General features: G+C 43.7%; 1 protein-coding gene across 1 annotated transcript in view; it reads left to right on the plus strand.

Moving 5' to 3' along the window:
* The window catches only part of LOC122921278 (E3 ubiquitin-protein ligase UBR1-like), a 32,355-nt gene extending 15,347 nt beyond the window's left edge, over positions 1–17,008 (plus strand). The window contains exon 2 of the mRNA XM_044271257.1: positions 16,748–17,008. Coding sequence (XP_044127192.1) covers positions 16,748–17,008 — 261 coding nt within the window. The remainder of the gene's footprint in view (positions 1–16,747) is intronic.
* Positions 17,009–18,453: the final 1,445 nt, after the last annotated feature.

Here is an 18,453-nt window from a genome sequence, read left to right on the forward strand (position 1 = left end):
AATTTTTTTTAATTTATAATAAAAATACCAAATTTACCAAAAATTTTTTAAAAATTGCACATTTCCAAGTTTCAATTTCTCTACTTCTATAATACATAGTAATACCTCCAAAAATAGTTATTACTTTACATTCCCCATATGTCTTATTCATGTTTGGATCATTTTGGGAATGATATTTTATTGTTTGGGTATGTTACAAGGCTTAGAAATTTAGAAGCAAATCTTGAAATTTTTCAGAAATTTTCAAAAACCCAATTTTTAGTGACCAGTTCAGGTCTGAAATCACTTTGCGAGGCTTACATAATAGAAACCACCCAAAAATGACCCCATTATAGGAACTACACCCCTCAAGGTATTCAAAACTGATTTTGCAAACTTTAACCCTTTAGGTGTTCCACAAGAATTAATGGAAAATGGAGATACAGGGCGCCATAGCAACAGGGGCGCCGGGCGGCGACAGCTCGCAGTGTAATATGCGGGCGCGGCAGGCGAGCGAGCTGGGCACAGGGAGATGAGCGCTTCCATTGTGGAAGCGCTCATCTCCAGTCATCTGTTTGCCGTCCTCAGGACAGCGATACAGATGCCTGCCTGTGCTGCGGTAGGGGAGGGAGAGGCGTGTCTCTTTCCCTTCCTCTGATAGGCTGCAGGCACTAGGCCGGCAGCCTATCAGAGACAGGCGCAGGCGGCGCGATGACGTCATCGCGCCGCCTGAGCCATACAGCGTGGGACACAGGCAAGAAGAGGCTGCATCGCATCACTGACATGGAGGTAAGTATGTGTTTTTTTTATTTTATTTTTTATTATGTACAATGCTTTTACTGGCGGGGGCTGTTATTACTGGCAAAGGGGGGGGCTGTTTGTTATTACTGGCAAAGGGGGGGGCTGTTATTACTGGCAAAGGGGGGGCTGTTATTACTGGCGGGGGCTGTTATTACTGGCAAAGGAGGGGCTGTTATTACTGGCAAAGGAGGGGCTGTTATTACTGGCAAAGGAGGGGCTGTTATTACTGGCAAAGGGGGGGCTGTTATTACTGGCAAAGGGGGGGCTGTTATTACTGGCAAAGGGGGGGCTGTTATTACTGGCGGGGGCTGTTATTACTGGCACAGAGGGGCTATTATTACTGACACAGAGGGGCTCTTATTACTGGGGGCTGTTATTACTGGCACAGAGGGGCTGTTATTACTGGGGGCTGTTATTACTGGCACAGGGGGGCTGTTATTACTGGGGGCTGCTATTACTGGCATAGGGGGCTATTATAACTGGCACGGGGGGGGCTGTTAATACTGGCACATGATTGGGGGCACTATAGGGGCATCTACTGAGGCCACAAAGAAGGGGTATTTTATATGGGCTCTCTGTACAGTACAATTTTATACTGGGACACACATGGTGGGTACTATGGGGAAGGGGGGAGAGGAGTACTATGGGGTCATCTACGGGGGGCACTAAGAAGGGGTATTTTATACTTGCAAATTATGGGGGACACTGAGGGCATCTACTGGAGCATTTTATACTGGTACATTATGGGGGGCACTAGGAGGAAGGAGGGTGTGGAGCACTATGGGGTCATTTACTAGGGGCACTATATAGGGGTATTTTATACTGGCACATTATGGGGGCACTATGAGGACATTAGCTCAAATGGGGGCATTACAAGGGGGTATTTTTTGCACTGTCACATTATAAGGAGAATTATTACTACGGGGGGGGGGGGGCATTATGGTGGGCTTTATTACTCCCCCATGGTATGACCCCCTAGTAGCAGCACCAGCCTCTCTCTGCTCTGCTATCCCTCTGCCCCTTCTCCAAATACTTATTATGAAATCTTTCTCATTAGGATAAAACACCTCATCAGCTCCGCCGAGCCCCCGGCCAAAGTGTGGAAGTGGCGTCCGAGATCCCCAACGGCCAAGCCAAGTAACTGTAAGTTTTCATGTGAAATATGTTTGTTATACACAAATAGCATACACTGTGCCACACAATATTTTTTTTTTATTTTTTTTTGGGGGGGGGGGGGGGGCGCCACAAGGTTAGCTCGCACAGGGCGCCTGAACACCTAAGGCCGGCCCTGGGCACACGGCAGGCGCAGAAGGAAAGGAATGCCATACGGTTTTTGGAAGGCAGATTTTGCGGGACTGTTTTTTACACCATGTCCCATTTGAAGCCCCCCTGATGCAACCCTAGAGTAGAAATTCCATAAAAGTGACCCCATCTAAGAAACTACACCCCTCAAGGTATTCAAAACTGATTTTACAAACGTCGTTAACCCTTTAGGTGTTCAACAAGAGTTATTGGCAAATGGAGATAAAATTTCAGAATTCAAATTTTTGGGCAAATTTTTCCAGTAACAAAGCAAGGGTTAATAGCCAAACAAAACTCAATATTTATGGCCCTGATTCTGTAGTTTACAGAAACACCCCATATGTGGTTGTAAACTGCTGTACGGGCACACGGCAGGGCGCAGAAGGAAGGGAAGGCCATACGGTTTTTGGAAGGCAGATTTTGCTGGACAGTTTTTTTTTTTACACCATGTCCCATTTGAAGCCCCCCTGATGCACCCCTAGAGTAGAAACTCCAAAAAAGTGACCCCATTTTAGAAACTACTGGATAGGGTGGAAGTTTTGTTAGTACTAGTTTAGGGTACATATGATTTTTCGTTGCTCTATATTACACTTTTTGTGAGGCAAGGTAACAAGAAATAGCACCGTTTTTATTTTTTGTTATTTACAACATTCACAGGTTAGATCATGTGGTATTTTTATAGACCAGGTTGTCACGGACGCATCGATACCTAATATGTATACTTTTTTTTTTATTTATGTAAGTTTTACACAATGATTTCTTTTTTGAAACCAAAAAAAATCATGTTTTAGTGTTTCCATAGTCTGAGAGCCATAATTTTTTCAGTTTTTTGGCGATTACCTTGGGTAGGGTATGATTTTTTGCGGGATGAGATGACTGTTTTATTGGCACTATTTTGGGATGCGTGTGACTTTTTGATCGCTTGCTACTACACATTTTGTGATGTAAGGTTGACAAAAATGGTTTATTTAGCACAGTTTTTATTTTTATTTTTTAAGGTGTTCATCTGAGAGGTTAGGTCATGTAATATGTTTATAGAGCCGATCGATACGGACGCGGCGATACCTAATATGTATACTCCCCCCTATTTTTTACCAATTTTTTTACCAATTTCTTTTAACTTTATTTGGGGAAAATTTGAATATTGTGCAAAAGTTCATTTATTTCAGTAATGCAACTTAAAATTTGAATATTGTGAAAAGGTTCAATATTCTAGGCTCAAAGTGTCACACTCTAGTCAGCTAATTAATCCATACCCCCTGAGCAAAGGCTACCTGAGATTGTGACTTTGGGGTTTCGTAAACTGTAATCCATAATCATCCAAATTATAACAAATAAAGGCTTGAAATATCTCGCTTTGCATGTAATGAGTCTCTCATATATGTTAGTTTCACTTTTTAAGTTGCATTACTGAAATAAATGGACTTTGCACGATTTTGTAATTTTTCGAGTTTCATCTGTAGAGCGGTGAGACATCTTTGTGTATATGTTTGAAATCCAGTAGCTTTTTTAGGAGGCTTTGGTGGCTTCTGGAGCCTGTGCCAGCTCGGACGTGCTTGCTTTCTGTAAACTGTTAAAGTCGTGTAGATTGTGCACTGTTTTTGTTTGATATGTTGTTTACAGGAAAAGTGATTAATGTATATTGGTGTATTAATGTTCCGCAGCTGGGAGGGACCTCCACCAAGCACCAAACTGTATTTCTCTAGAAAAAAAAGGGTTTCCAGTCAACAGCTCCTATGCAGACATCTAAGTTTCCATGGTCACAGACAACAAACTATGTTGTCTAATCTAGGAATCATACTCTCTCCCATTTTTTTTCCACTTATTCCGACAAATTTTTACATTACTAAAAATGTTGAAGTAGAGATAGGTGGAATACAGGGGTAGACTACACAGAGGAGACGTGTATGTATAGGACAGGAGGTGCAGTTTCGGTGTATGTTCACATGTCTAAAATCTGCCACTGACTCAGCAGCGGAACACAAGCCCTTTCTACTGCTGAATCCATGTTTAAAGCTCCAACAGCTTCCCATTGACTTCAATATAAAAGCCTTGACCATGGGTACACCTTGTACAGATAAAAAACTGTCCTGAAGAAGAGAGCCCTTCTGCCCTTGAAACACTTTGACATTATTATGCCTCATGGACACGACCATTGTGTGTTTTGCGGTCCGCAAATCGCGGATCCGCAAAACACGGATGGCGTCCGTGTGCGTTCCGCAATTTGCGGAACAGCACGGACAGCCTTTAATATAACTGCCTATTCTTGTCCGCAAAGCGCAAACAAGAATTGGACAGGTTCCTTTTTTTTTTGCGAACCACGGAACGGAGCAACGGATGCGGACAGCACACGGAGTGCTGTCCGCATCTTTTGCGGCCCTATTGAAGTGAATGGGTCCGCATTCAAGCAGCCAAATATGCGACTCGGACCAAAACAACGGCCGTGTGCATGAGGCCTAATAAAGATACTTCTACATCACCTAAGATGTTTGCTGGAATCCTGCTGAAAGCGCCGAGTAAGCGATTCTCATCTTTGTTCTACTTGACGTATACCTTGTACAAATGGTAGAAATTTTTGTAGTAGCAGATAAACGCTTGAGAAGTGACACTTAGAAGCAGATTTCATTGTGGATTCCATAAAAGTCAATGGGAAAGCAGAAAAACCTCACTCAAAAGCTATTTTAAAAACTCCACCAAAATTGCATCCAAATGACACTTCTGCCACAAAAATCGCCAAACTTTTTTTTTTTTTAAAACATACTTTATTAGGTTTTCCAAATATATCAATAAGGCAAAAAACAATCATTACATGTCCAATATGCGATCTGGATATGAAGTTATACAAATTCTTCACACACAGTATGATTTAAGGTACAGTACATTTAAAGACGTTGATAATGATTATTCCGGTACATTCAGAACAAACATCCCCGAACTTACCCTCCCACCTTAGATGCTGATGCTGACCCCTTTTCTCATTGAAGGAGTTTTGCTTTCCCAAGGCACTTATAGGGACTACATATGCGTTTACTGAACTATGCAATATCAGGAGGGTATAAAAGAGAACCTTTTTCAAGGAAGTGGCATTATTATTAACGAAAGAATAAGTGCAAATTCTGTTCTACCTACTCAAATAAGACCCCCCCCCCCTTCCTCTGTAGTATAAAATGCTTGGATAAATGCCCACCACTTTTTATGGTAAGTTTTAGAAATCTTATTTTTACAAGTTTCTGTTTCCCATCTGTCTGCTAGAAGGCACGACTTGGCGCGGTCTAGTTTAGCACCGATGGATGCAACCAGTGCTTAAGTATACACCTCTTGGTGGCTAGTAGAATAACATGGGTCACCACCGGAACCTTTGGGTCGAAAAGGTGAAAGAGCGTTTCTTCCGGGGAACCTCTTAGGTTAGAATGTAGCTTGTCATTTAACATCTGCACTACCTGGTTCCACACCTCTCTCTCACCCTGTTACATTCCCAAATACAATGAAAGAGGTCTGCACTTTGGAGCATACATTTAGGGCATTTTGTCTGTCTTTGCTCAATGGATAAATTCTTGCTGGATTTAATGTCAAATCCATATATAGCTTTGTGAATAAATTTGAAATGCGTCTCTTGCCAAATTTCACTTGATACCACTTTTTGAACCCATCGCCATCCTCTCAGGATGTCTTCGGAGTGTAAATTCCCATTAAAGTTTTTCTGCCATCCCTTAAAGAGGGTGTTACTGTAATGGTGAGAAATAACTTTCATGATATTATCATTTACAGAAGCTATGGATATCTTTGAGTGTTTGGGCAGTATCATGTCATCAAAGCTGGTCGACGAGAATTCCAGAGTGAAGCTTCTCAATCTGGACTTCAAAAAACCTAGTAGTTGGTGGTATGCTAAATAATGGGAAGCGTCTAGGTTATATCTAACACGTAAGTCAGGGAATGAGTGGAACTAAGCATTTTGAGGGTCCCATAGTTCCTTCAGGCTGGGTTCACACCTGAGCGTTTTACAGCGCGTTCCTACGCGCTGTAAAACGCTCAACAGGCAAGAACCAATGATTCCCTATGGGAATGGTTCACACCTGAGCGTTTTACAGCGCGTACGATCACGCTGTAAAACGCCCCAAGAAGTACATGAGCTTCTTTGGGGCGTCTTGTCGCGCGTTCCCGTACATAGACTTTCGGGAACGCGCGACAATGGGCGTTCGCTTGTCTCTGTATGCGCGATTGCAAACGCCCGTACAGTCGCGCATACAGAGCGCCCCATCGCGAACGCTCAGGTGTGAACCCAGGGTGACTGTGCCCTTTATGCCCTGTCTGCGCCACTTTGGAAATTGTTTTGTTTGAGTCACCTGCTGTAAATTCAGGGTGTTTCCAAGGAGAGAGGTGTTTGGATACCAGAAAAGGCAATTGGAACAGTTTTCTAGCAATTTTCCATGACGCAACTGTATCTTTAAGCAATATGCTCTTCTTTAAGTGGGTAGGGATTGCTGAATAACTGGTGTGTAACAATGCATTTAAGCTCCATGGGCGAGACAGCTGTGTCTCCAAATTGAAGTTAGAGAAACGTGATGTCCCCTCAATCCAATCCACACCATGTCTCAAAAGGGTGGCTATATTATAGTGTCTGATGTCAGGAACACCCAACCCCCCCATCTCCTCTATTTAGTATTAGTGTTTTTAGTGCTACTCTGGATCTTTTTCCTGCTCATATACATTTTCTAAGGACTGACTGGAGCAAGTCTTTATGTTTTTAGAAGCAATGGGATTGCCTGCATCTGGTATAATAAGCGTGGGAAACATATCATTTTTATTAAATGACATCTACCCATCATGGATAGCGGAAGCCGTTCCCACCTCTCCAAATCTGACAATAGATGTTTTATCAAATCAGGGTAATTGAGTTGGTATATAGACTTTGGAGTCTTGCCTGTATTCATTCCCGGATATTTAATAGAGTGGCGAGCTATATTTACCGGGAGTGATTTCCAATTTGTGGTCTCACTCGACTTTGATGGGCATAACATTTCACACTTTGAAACCTTCACCTTGAAGCCCGAGAAGGAGCCAAACACATTGAGCAGTTCCAACAGGACTGATAGATCTCTCTGAGGGCGGGAAAGGAACACTATCAAGTCATCTGCGAATAAAGCATGTTTGACTTCTATATCGCCCACTGCGATGCCCCTCATATCCTTATTTATGGCTATAGCTCTTGATAGAGGTTCGATTGCCAGGTTGAACAGCAAAGGGGACAAAGGGCATCCCTGTCGGGTTCCCTTGTAAAGTGGAAACCTGGGGCAGAGAAAACCTGGTGTATGTACCTGAGCACTAGGGGAATCATATAAGGCCGACCAATATCTGCAAAATGGACCTACCAATCCCACTATGTCCAGTACACTGTTCAGCCGGTCCCAGGCCACATTATCAAACGCTTTTTCTGCATCAATTGCAATGATGGCTGGGGACTGGCCAAAGGCAGGGCTCATTTTGATGCCGTCTAATACCGCCACCACCTTTCTGATGTTAGTCACTGCAGATCTATTTTGCGTGAATCTCGCTTGCGCAGGTAAAAGGAGCTCAGGCATCAATCTAGCCAATCTATTCGCTACATTATCCTAGTGTCTACATTTATGAGAGGGATTGGTCTATAGGAGGATGCCAACAAAGTATCTTTCCCTGGTTTGGGCAATACTTTTATATGTGCAGTACGCGCCGAATCTGCCATCTGCCGAAGAGACATGAAGTTATTGTGCAGGGAGGTCAAAATGGGAGTGATATCGTCCCTCAAAGTCTTATAGAACTCCCCCGTATAACCATCCGGTCCTGGGGCTTTATAAGGTTGTAAGGTGTTAATAACCTCTATTATTTCTTCTGCTGTGATCGGATTATTCAGTAAGGCTAGATCTAAAGGTCTGATCTTGGGCAAAGGTGTACAATTGAGTCAATCCCTGGCCGCCTCAGGGTTGCCTGAGTGGCTAGTGTATAGTGATTAATTGTTTATTTTAGAGGGTGACGTATGAGTTACTCTTTTATCATCTTTTAAGGCTAAAATAGGGGTGGATTGTATTGAGCCTCTTGCAAGGCGAGCTAGAAGTTTCCCTGCTTTGTTCCAGTTGGGCTTTGTATTGCGATTTAAAAGTAAGTTCTCTCTTATGTACCTATTGGTCATATGCCCCTTTCGCCTTCGCCCATGATTCTTTATTTCGAGGACTTGGGGAGGTCTGGAAAGCTGTAGAGCATGACTATACTTTAACAGAGTTCCTGACAATTGTTTTTTAACGTTTGCAACGTAGGCTATGAGTTTTCCTCGTAATACTGCCTTTCCCGTCTCCCACAGCAGTTGTATGTCATTGGTTTGGCCATTGAAATCCATGTATTCCTCCCACCACTTCTTCACTTTACTCTGAAAATTGTCATCACGTGTTAGGGCTGATGGGAATCTCCAGATATTTTCAGTACCCCTAGAATTGTGTCTGATATGGTAAGTTGGACCGGGGCGTGATCTGAGATCACCAAGTCCTCTATAGAGACTGATTTGGTTCCAGACCGGAGGGTGTCCGCTAAAAGAAAATAATCTATTCTGGACCGGGAGTCGTGAGCATTAGAGTAATGGGTGTATTCCCTTCCCTCAGGGTGTAGAACTCTCCACATGTCACTGAGCGAATGAGCCTGACAAAAAAGAAAGAGAGAGAGTTAACTCTACTTTTTAGGCTGCATTCATATCCCCCGCCACCATTAGATTTTTGTTGGGGTCTCAGGATTCTATGTCCCAGATCAGTATAAAAGGAAGAGTTAGAATCATTTGGCCAAAAAACATTGTATATGCTTATGTCATCAGAAGGGGAGTGAAGGCTGACCCCCAGAACCCTCCCCTCTCCATCCGAGGAACATGTCTGAAGCGTGTATGCAATAATGTCCCCACTCCTGCTTTAGAGTTAGTGGAAGAGGAGCTGAAAGCTTTCCCGACCCACAGCTTCTGTAACCAGCCACACTCTGAATCAGTCCGGTGGGTTTCCTGTAGCAGAGCAGCATCTGCCTTTTAGCCTCTTTAAATGCCGGAGTACCATCATCCTTTTCTGGGGGGACTTCAGTCCCTTCACATTCCAGGTTGTTATTTTCATATCCTAATATATATGTTATGTCCCTACCTATTTATGGTATTGTCAGCCATAGCATCAGACCTGAACCCTCCCTTATCCCTCCTACCCCCAAAAACTAGTATCCCCAACTTATAATACTCTTTTAACTACAGAAAACAAACCAAGAAAAAAACCTGATGGGGACCCTGGAAGGGTCTGGGTCCGTCATCACGTACGGCTGTTAAAGACTCCACTTATTTCCAACATGGTGGATTCATATCAGATCTAATAAAGAAAAGAAAAACAGCTCCCCCCGGGTCTGCTCCCCTTAGTCATAAAACATAATGATAATAAGCTACCAAGCTCCTCTGCTTTACATTACTCTAGGTTCCAACTCCCCTCCTAGTGATAAAACTGCAAGAACACTTATAAAAAGATAAAACAAACTGTTCATGTACATGAACTTATTTTCAGAATAAGACACAGGATACATCATAAGTCCTTACGGTGGTTTTTGAAAGTATCGAGAGGATTGGCGGATGGATTGCCCCTTGGAATCTCCGGCGGTCCACCATGATGGATCTTCTTGCTGTTGTGATTCTGTTGTGTGCCCATTATCCTGCGGGAGAGCAGAACGTTGCGACTGTTGAATTTCTACGCAGAGGATCCGATACGCCTAAGTTTAGGCATTCCCGCGCTTCTTTTGTGGATGTGTAGGTTGACGCAGATCCATTCGCGTGAAAGACTTTTAGAAGCGCTGGATAAAGTAGTGCAAACTTGATATGTCTGTCATATAGTTCTGAGCATAAAATAGAGAATTCCCTTCTCCTCCTTTTGTACATCTGTTGAGTAGTCTCCAAAGATCAGAATTCTCTGGCCTTTGATCTCAAGCTGAGCGATTCTGTTTGAAAGCACGTAGGATCGATGATTTATCAGTAAAGTCCTGCTATTTTACAATTACTGGTCTAGGGCGTCTAGCCAGCGCACTTGGAGCCTTAAGATTGTGCTCTTTACCAGACCTCAGATCTGGTCCCAGTCTGTGGGCTCTCTCCACTTTGCATCGGTTTGAAAGTCCCAGGGCCGCTGGTATCTCGCCTTCGCATATGCGCAAAAAATCATTATCAGGAATTGATTCCGGCAGGCCAATGATCCGCGGGTTGTTTCTACGAGATCTATTTTCAAGGTCTTCAACCTTGTCTTTTAATAGCTTATTTTCCCGTTAATATTAATTCTAGGTGTGCTTTAATCTTATATACAATTGATGGCTGGCACTCTACTGAATATATTTTTCTTCGGTGCTCAATGACTGAGATTATCTCCGCAACAATATTATAAATTAATTCACGGCACTCAAGTTGATGCGAATCAAGTTGAAGGTTTTTATTTGAAATGCCACCAGTGGTTATTAGTTTATTTGGCCAATGTTTCGGTCCTCCCGGACCTTGTTCACGGCCTGTTAATTATAATAACACTAAATAAATATATGACAAAACATCAAAATGAAACAATATTATTAAACAGAACCACATAGAGGCAAATATATAGGTATATACATATATACAATATATCCGTCTGCATACAAATGTAAAGATACATATTCTGATCATAGGGTAGTCACCATAAGAATAGCTATAAAAATAGCAAAGCAGAAAAGCATTGGGGTTATCATGAAAAATGATCAAAAGGAGTCAAAAGATATCAGAGTCTATAGCCAGACTGTGACCACAGTACACAGGTAGAGAGACTACCCGATGTCCAATAGTAGACACCTGAAGAAAACTTTAGGAAACAATGCGTATAGAGGCCACAGTGGGTTGGACAAACAGAAAGCCAGTGAGTCTATTCATGTACCATCTTCCATGCCATGTGTCCATTGACTCAAATTCTGTTTAACTATGGAACATTTCAATGTTACAATATTAAAGAGTCCAGGCAATAGAGCATTATAGCACATATATAAAATCAAATATATTCAATGAAACGTGTAATTCCCAATGTAGTGTACAGACCTCTGAGTAGTCCTCACCAACGGAAAAGTGGCGTTGCGCTAAGTGAAATGCGCATGTCCGGTATATATGCAAACCCCTAAACTCGCAATGTTTCAGAGAGCATCAGGCATGCGCAGTTCTGGCAGCGGAGGTCCGATCATGTGATTTTGATAGTGTCACATGCCTTAGGGTGCTTCGCCTTGGTGCTGTGGTCCCTCCCCTCTTGGACTGCTTTTGAACGTCCCAAGGTCTTCTGTGTCCCCCAAGGAAACTGGGCGAGAAAACTAGATTTTTGTATAACTTACCAGTAAAATCTCTTTCTCGCTCTTTCCTTGGGGGACACAGCACCCACCCATTCTTTGTTTTTCTCTACACGGTTTGCGAGTTTGTTTTACCCGTTGGGTAGTTGGCTTGTTGGTTCCATTTTTGGACTTTGCCTTTTTTCACTACTTGGACACGCAACTGGCAGCCTCTCTCTCCAGGCTGAGGGTATAGCTGTGGAGGAGGGGCTTAACAGTCTTCGCTTAGTGTCACGCCTCCTATGGAGATGAGCTATACCCTAGGCGATATGCGATATAAATTTGTGCCACGATATGGATTTTGTGCATATCGCCTATATCGGCGGACTGTGATATGACCACGGAGCGGCAGTTCCGATCGGAGTCCCAGCAGTGTAATGCTGGTGCTCCGATCGGTTACCATAACAGCCAGGACGCTACTGAAGTCCTGGCTGCCATGGTATGTCAGTGAGCAGCATTATACTCACGTGCGCCGTGGCCGCCGGGTGCTCCTTCTTCTCATAGGTCTGTGCGGCGCATTGCTAATGCTGTAAGCATTAGCAATGCGCCGCACAGACAGAAGGAGCGCCCTGCGGGCCACCCCTATACCGCCCACCCCTATGTGACACTATCGAAATCACATGATCGGACCTCCGCTGCCAGAACTGCGCATGCCTGATGCTCTCTGAAACATCGCAAGGTTAGGGGTTTGCATATATACCGGACATGCGCATTTCACTTAACGCAACGCCACTTTTCCGTTGGTCAGGACTACTCAGAGGTCTGTACACTACATTGGGAATTACACATTTTCATTGAATATATTTGATTTTATATATGTGCTATAATGCTCTATTGCCTGGACTCTTTAATATTGTAACATTGAAATGTTCCATAGTTAAACAGAATTTGAGTCAATGGACACATGGCATGGAAGATGGTACATGAATAGACTCACTGGCTTTCTGTTTGTCCACCCCACTGTGGCCTCTATACGCATTGTTTCCTAAAGTTTTCTTCAGGTGTCTACTATTGGACATCGGGTAGTCTCTCTACCTGTGTACTGTGGTCACAGTCTGGCTATAGACTCTGATATCTTTTGACTCCTTTTGATCATTTTTCATGATAACCCCAATGCTTTTCTGCTTTGCTATTTTTATAGCTATTCTTATGGTGACTACCCCATGATCAGAATATGTATCTTTACATTTGTATGCAGACGGAAATATTGTATATATGTATATACCTATATATTTGCCTCTATGTGGTTCTGTTTAATAATATTGTTTCATTTTGATGTTTTGTCATATATTTATTTAGCGTTATTATAATTAACAGGCCGTGAACAAGGTCTGGGAGGACCGAAACGTTGGCCAAATAAACTGATAACCACTGGTGGCATTTCAAATAAAAACCTTCAACTTTATTCGCATCAACTTGAGTGCCGTGCTTTAATCTTATGGCATGAGCCCTCCAGTACCTGGATTTTGTGTTCGGCTCCGTCAAGTCTGGCACCATGTTCTCCTACTGCGGCCTGGATGGATTGTAGTGACGCTCCTACTGTAGTCGCTAGAGACTCCTGGAGATCGGGTAGGATACGGTTTTCGACTTCAATCGCCAGCTGTTTGTAGTTTATTTGCGGGTCTTCTCCTAACGTGCTTGCCTCTGTGCTCGGTATCTCTGCTTGAGTATCTGAGATTAGATCTGTCGAAGGTAATAAGTCCTCCTCCGCCATGTCTATTTCCCGCGCTGCGGGCTTTGCCTGTTTGTTCTCGGCTTTAGGCTTGTTTTTGCTCCCCTGTGGTAGAAAGATATCGGTCCTTAGGTGGCTGCTAACTTAGAGGTCACGGTATTCCCGGTGATTAGTCCGGTTTGCAGGGGAGGGTGAGTGTAAAGCGCTTCACCTCACGGAGCTACAACTACACGCGTCTCACCATGCTGGCGCCAGAACCGGAAGTACCAAAAATCGTCCTGTTCTCAGCTACTGATTCTGCAACGTTTTTTTTTCTGCCGCAGATTTTAGCCGTGTGAACATACCCTGAAAATGATAGGAGGTTTTCACTTAAAGGAGTGATCCTTAAAAAAGCGTTTAGCCAAAGAATGTATGATTGCTTGGGTCTTCACTGCTGGGACCCCAGTTGATGACTAGAATGGGGGTCCTGAGTCCTCGCTCCGGGTGAGTTAGAATTGTGCAGTGGTTATGTTTGTGTACTGCTGCTCCATTCATTCTTCATGGGACTGATGAAGATAGTTCTCTACTGGGCTATCTCGATCAGTCCCATAGACTTTCAGTGAAGCAGTAGAGCATAAGCATGACCACCTCTCCATCCAAGCTCCTCCGGGAATGGCGGCTCAGGACACCCACTGTATTGATCATGGGGTTCCCAGCAGTGGATAGGTGATAAATGCTTTTGTAGATCTGCTTCTTTTATATTACCCTTGCCTTTTGAATCAACTTCTGTCTTTAGCTCAAAAAATTTCACCCAAAACTTTGTGTGATCTCAGGCTTACTCATTTGAGGTTCGCTCTAGGAGAACTTGTATGCCTTCTTTTGAATTTGTTCTTTTTGGTTTGGGAAATACAGACCGGGTGAACTCTTTGTGTCATTTGGCTTTTCTCCAAAACTTGCATTCTCACGCCCCACACATTTCTTCTCTAGACTTTTTATCATTCATTTAGCTGCACGTAAAACCACTGTGTGGAAAGGATCTCTTCCTTCAGACGACCGCATCGCTGCAACCTATTCTCATCCCAGGAGAGAAAATCAGTTCAGTTAGTTTTAACCTGTTAAAGGGGTTGTCTGGGTTCAGAGCTGAACCCAGACATACCCACATGTTCACCCAGGCAGGCCCTTGGCAGGGCAAGGGCTTCTTTGTTTATGTTTTTACACTGCTAGACGGAGGCTCCCGCCTAGCAGTGTATTTGGTGACGTCACCGGCTCTGATGGGCGGGCTTTATCGCTGCCCTAGCTGTTTTACAGGCGTTAAAGCCGGTCCATTAGTGCCGGTGATGTCACAGGGCTCACTGCTGGTTGGAAGGCTCTGCCTAGCGTTCCCCATGGAGAGCCCAGTATGTCACCGGATCTCCTAAAAATGCCTTTGCCCTGCCCTGTGCAAAGGAGAGCATCGGAAATGCTCCATTGCTCATATCACAGGGCCTGCCTGTGTGAAAATGTGGGTTTGTCCGGGTTCAGCTCTGAACCCAGATAACCCCATTTAATAATGAGTAAAATAGAAAAAAGTGTAAGTCAAACTCAAACATGCGCCGCCACCTCAGCATTCCCAGCCGGCCACTACTGGTGCTATGTCGTATATAGTAGGAGACAGCACACCATAGAATTCATATCATTGCTTTTTTATTAAATTCTTGTTTTTCAACACCAGTGGTAAAAAAGTGCATTTCAGGGCAATATACCGTATTCATCAGTGCAACGTTTCGAGCTCTTTGGTGGGAGCCCTTTATCAAGCTGCGGAGACGCTCAGCCGTGGTGTTTGTGGCATTTATGCCATAAATGTGCCGGATGAGGATATCGTTTTAATTCTGACTCTAACTCTGTGCATGGAGTTATGCACCAGAACAGAGGGCATCAGCCAATATAAAAATGAATTAAAGGGGTTTCCCCATCAACCACATTAACCCCTTCTTAAAAATAATAATGATCAGATGAGCCAATCTGACGAATTCCCTGTTGATCAGCCAGTATCCCTGAAGGAAGATGCAAGTGGCCAAACACATTGCAGGGAAAGTATTGTATTGTATGACTCTTTGCATGGCATTTCACTGGGGGGGGGGGGGGGGGGGGGGGGGGGGGGGGTCCTGAGCAGGGAACCTACTTAGTGATTTATACAGTGGATACAGTGCCCCATTATCAGACGCCAGATAGTGCACTTGTTCTCAAGCATTCAGGAACTCAAAGACACTCCTATGTAAATTGAAGGCTGCTAATGAAATTGCTTCACTAGCATCCACGGAAACGTACAGTCGCAGTCTTGTCTGTGCCATCAATTAAACTAGGAGTCAACATCACCTCCCAGTGCAGCAGATAGTTCAGGGCTAGGGAACAGCGTCAGCCTTCAACTTCTGATTTGAGACAACCTCTTAAATCATTACATTTTAACTTCCTGCGGCCACCACTAGAGGGAGCTTTATCCATATTGATTAGCCTCCTAACTGGTTACAGAACAGAGTTCTTAATTTTCCATTATATGCCTGTATATTGCAATGCTTTCTTTGGTTACATAGGACTACAACCACATTAACCTATTAAGGCTACTTTCACACCAACGTTTTTGCTGGATCCGTCATGGATCAGCAAAAACGCTTCTGTTACTGATAATACAACCATCTGCATCCATTCTGAACGGATTCGGTTGTATTAGGCTATTTTCACACTCGCGTTTTGTGTGGATCCGTCATGGACGAATCCGTTCAGATAATACAACCGTCTGCATCCGTTCAGAACTGATCAGTTTGTATTATCTTTAACATAGCCAAGACGGATCCGTCTTGAACACCATTGAAAGTCAATTTAGGACGGATCCGTTTTCTATTGTGCCAGATTGTGTGAGTGAAAACGGATCCATCCCCATTGACTTACATTGTGTGCCAGGACGGATCCATTTGGCTCAGTTTTATCAGACGGACACCAAAACTCTGCAAGCGGAATGGTGACTAAACTGATGCATTCTGAGCAGATCCTTTTCTATTCAGAATGCATTAGAATTCAAACTGATTCGTTTTGGACCGCTTGTGCGAGCCCTGAACGTATCTCACAAACCGAAAGCCAAAACGCCAGTGTGAAAGTAGACTTATCTTTAACATGGCCAAGACGGATCCGTCATGAACTCCGTTGAAAGTCAATGGGGGACAGATCCGTTTTCTATTGTGACGGAGAAAATGGATCCGTCCCAATTGACTTACATTGTGTGCCGTCTTGCTCCACACCACATCGTGGACAGAAAAACGCTGTTTGCAGCATTATTCTGTCCGCGATGGGGACGCAACCAAACGGAACAGAATGCATCCTGGTGCACTCCATTTAGTTCAGTTCAGTTTTGTCCCCATTGACAATGAATGGGGACAAAACTGAAGCGTTTTTCCCCTGCTATGACAGATCTCAATAGCGGAAAGGGAAAGCGCAAGTGTGAAAGTAGCCTTAGATATCAAAATGCAGCACCAAAGAGCAGGTAAAAAACATATTAACCAAGTTGTCTACTTTTAATAACCTATATTAAATCCAATTTCTCAAATAAAAATAATTACATTCTTCAGAGTTCTATTCTGGTAAGGAATGTGTTCTCATGTGAGCTTTTTCTCGTTTCTGCAGTTATTGGACAGTACAGTGGATTTTGCCTCAACCTTCCACCAGCTTGTGGCAAAGTATGCCCCCACCTTATACACCAATGGCCTCCATTCTCAAGTGGACAATCAGGAGCAGTTATTTCAAGCAAGTATCCTAACGCTCATAGAGTGGCACCTGTTTGGAGAGGACCCCAAATCCTTTATGGAGAAATTGCGTGGGAGTGATGCACCTCCTCTATGCGGTAAGGTGTTTCGGAGTGGAGAGACCACATACTCTTGCAGGTAGGCTATTGCTTTTGGCTTTTATCATCTTAAATGGGTTTTCAACTGATTAATGTGAGAGAAAAAAGAGTATCAGACATCATATAGTGAGGAACAGAAGTATTTCAACACCCTGCCATTTTGCATGTTCTCCCACTTAGAAATCATGGAGGGGTCTGAAATTCACATTGTAGGTGCATTCCCACTCTGAGAGACAGAATAAAAAATAAAAATATTCTGGAAATCATATTGTATGATTTTTAAAGAATGTATTTGTCTTGCACTGCTGAACATAAGTATTTGAACACCTGAGAAAATCAGTGTTAATATTTGGTATAGAAGCCTTTGATTGCAATTACACAGGTCAAACGTTTCCTGTAGTTCTTGACCAGGTTTGCACATGCTGCACCAGGGATTTTGGCCCACTCCTCCACACACATCGCCTCTAGATCTGCCAGGTTTTGGTGCTGTCACTGAACAACACAGAGTTTCAGCTCCCTCCAAAGATGTTCTATTGGATTTAGGTCTGGAGACTGGCTAGGCCACTACAGAAGCTTGATATGCTTCTTATGGAGCCGCTCCTTGGTTATCCTGGCTGTGTGCTTCGGGTCGTTGTCATGTTGAAAGACCCAGCCACGACCCATCTTCAATGCTCTGACTGAGGGAAGGAGGTTGTTGCTCAAAATCTCACAATAAATGGCCCCATTCATCCTCTCCTTAATACAGTGCAGTCGTCCTGTTCCCTTCGCAGAAAAGCACCCCCAAAGCATGATGTTACCACCCCCATGCTTCACAGTAGGGATGGTGTTCTTGGGATGCAACTCATCCTTCTTTTTCCTCCAAACACGACGAGTGAAGTTTAGACCAAAAAGTTCTACTTTGGTCTCATCTGACCACATGACTTTCTCCCATGCCTCCTCTGGATCATCCAGATGGTCATTGGCAAACTTCAGACGGGCCTGGACATGTGATGACTTGAGCAGGGGAACCTTCCGTGCAATGCATGATTTGAAACCATGACAGCGTAGTGTTCTACCGACAGTGACCTTTGAAACTGTGGTCCCAGCTCTCTTCATGTCATTGACCAGCTCCTCCCTTGTAGTTCTGGGCTGATTCCTCACCTTTCTTATCATCAGTGATACCCCACGAGGTGAGATCTTGCATAGAGCCCCAGTCCGAGGGAGACTGACAGTCGTCTTTAGCCTCTTCCATTTTCTAACAATTGCTCCAACAGTTGATCTATTTTCACCAAGCTGCTTGGCAATTGCCCCGTAGCCCTTTCCAGCCTTGTGGAGGTCCACAATTTTGTCTCTGGTGTATTTTGACAGCTCTTTGGTTTTGTCCATGGTGGCAGTTGGCGTCTTACTGACTGTGGGGTGGACAGGTGTCTTTAAAGAGCTCAGACAGATGCTACTAAGTTAGATTAATGAGTGAAGTAGAGGTGGACTTTTTAAAGTCACAGTAACAGGA

The sequence above is a fragment of the Bufo gargarizans genome, chromosome 11 (genome assembly GCF_014858855.1).
Source record: "Bufo gargarizans isolate SCDJY-AF-19 chromosome 11, ASM1485885v1, whole genome shotgun sequence".
NCBI classification, from domain to species: domain Eukaryota; kingdom Metazoa; phylum Chordata; class Amphibia; order Anura; family Bufonidae; genus Bufo; species Bufo gargarizans.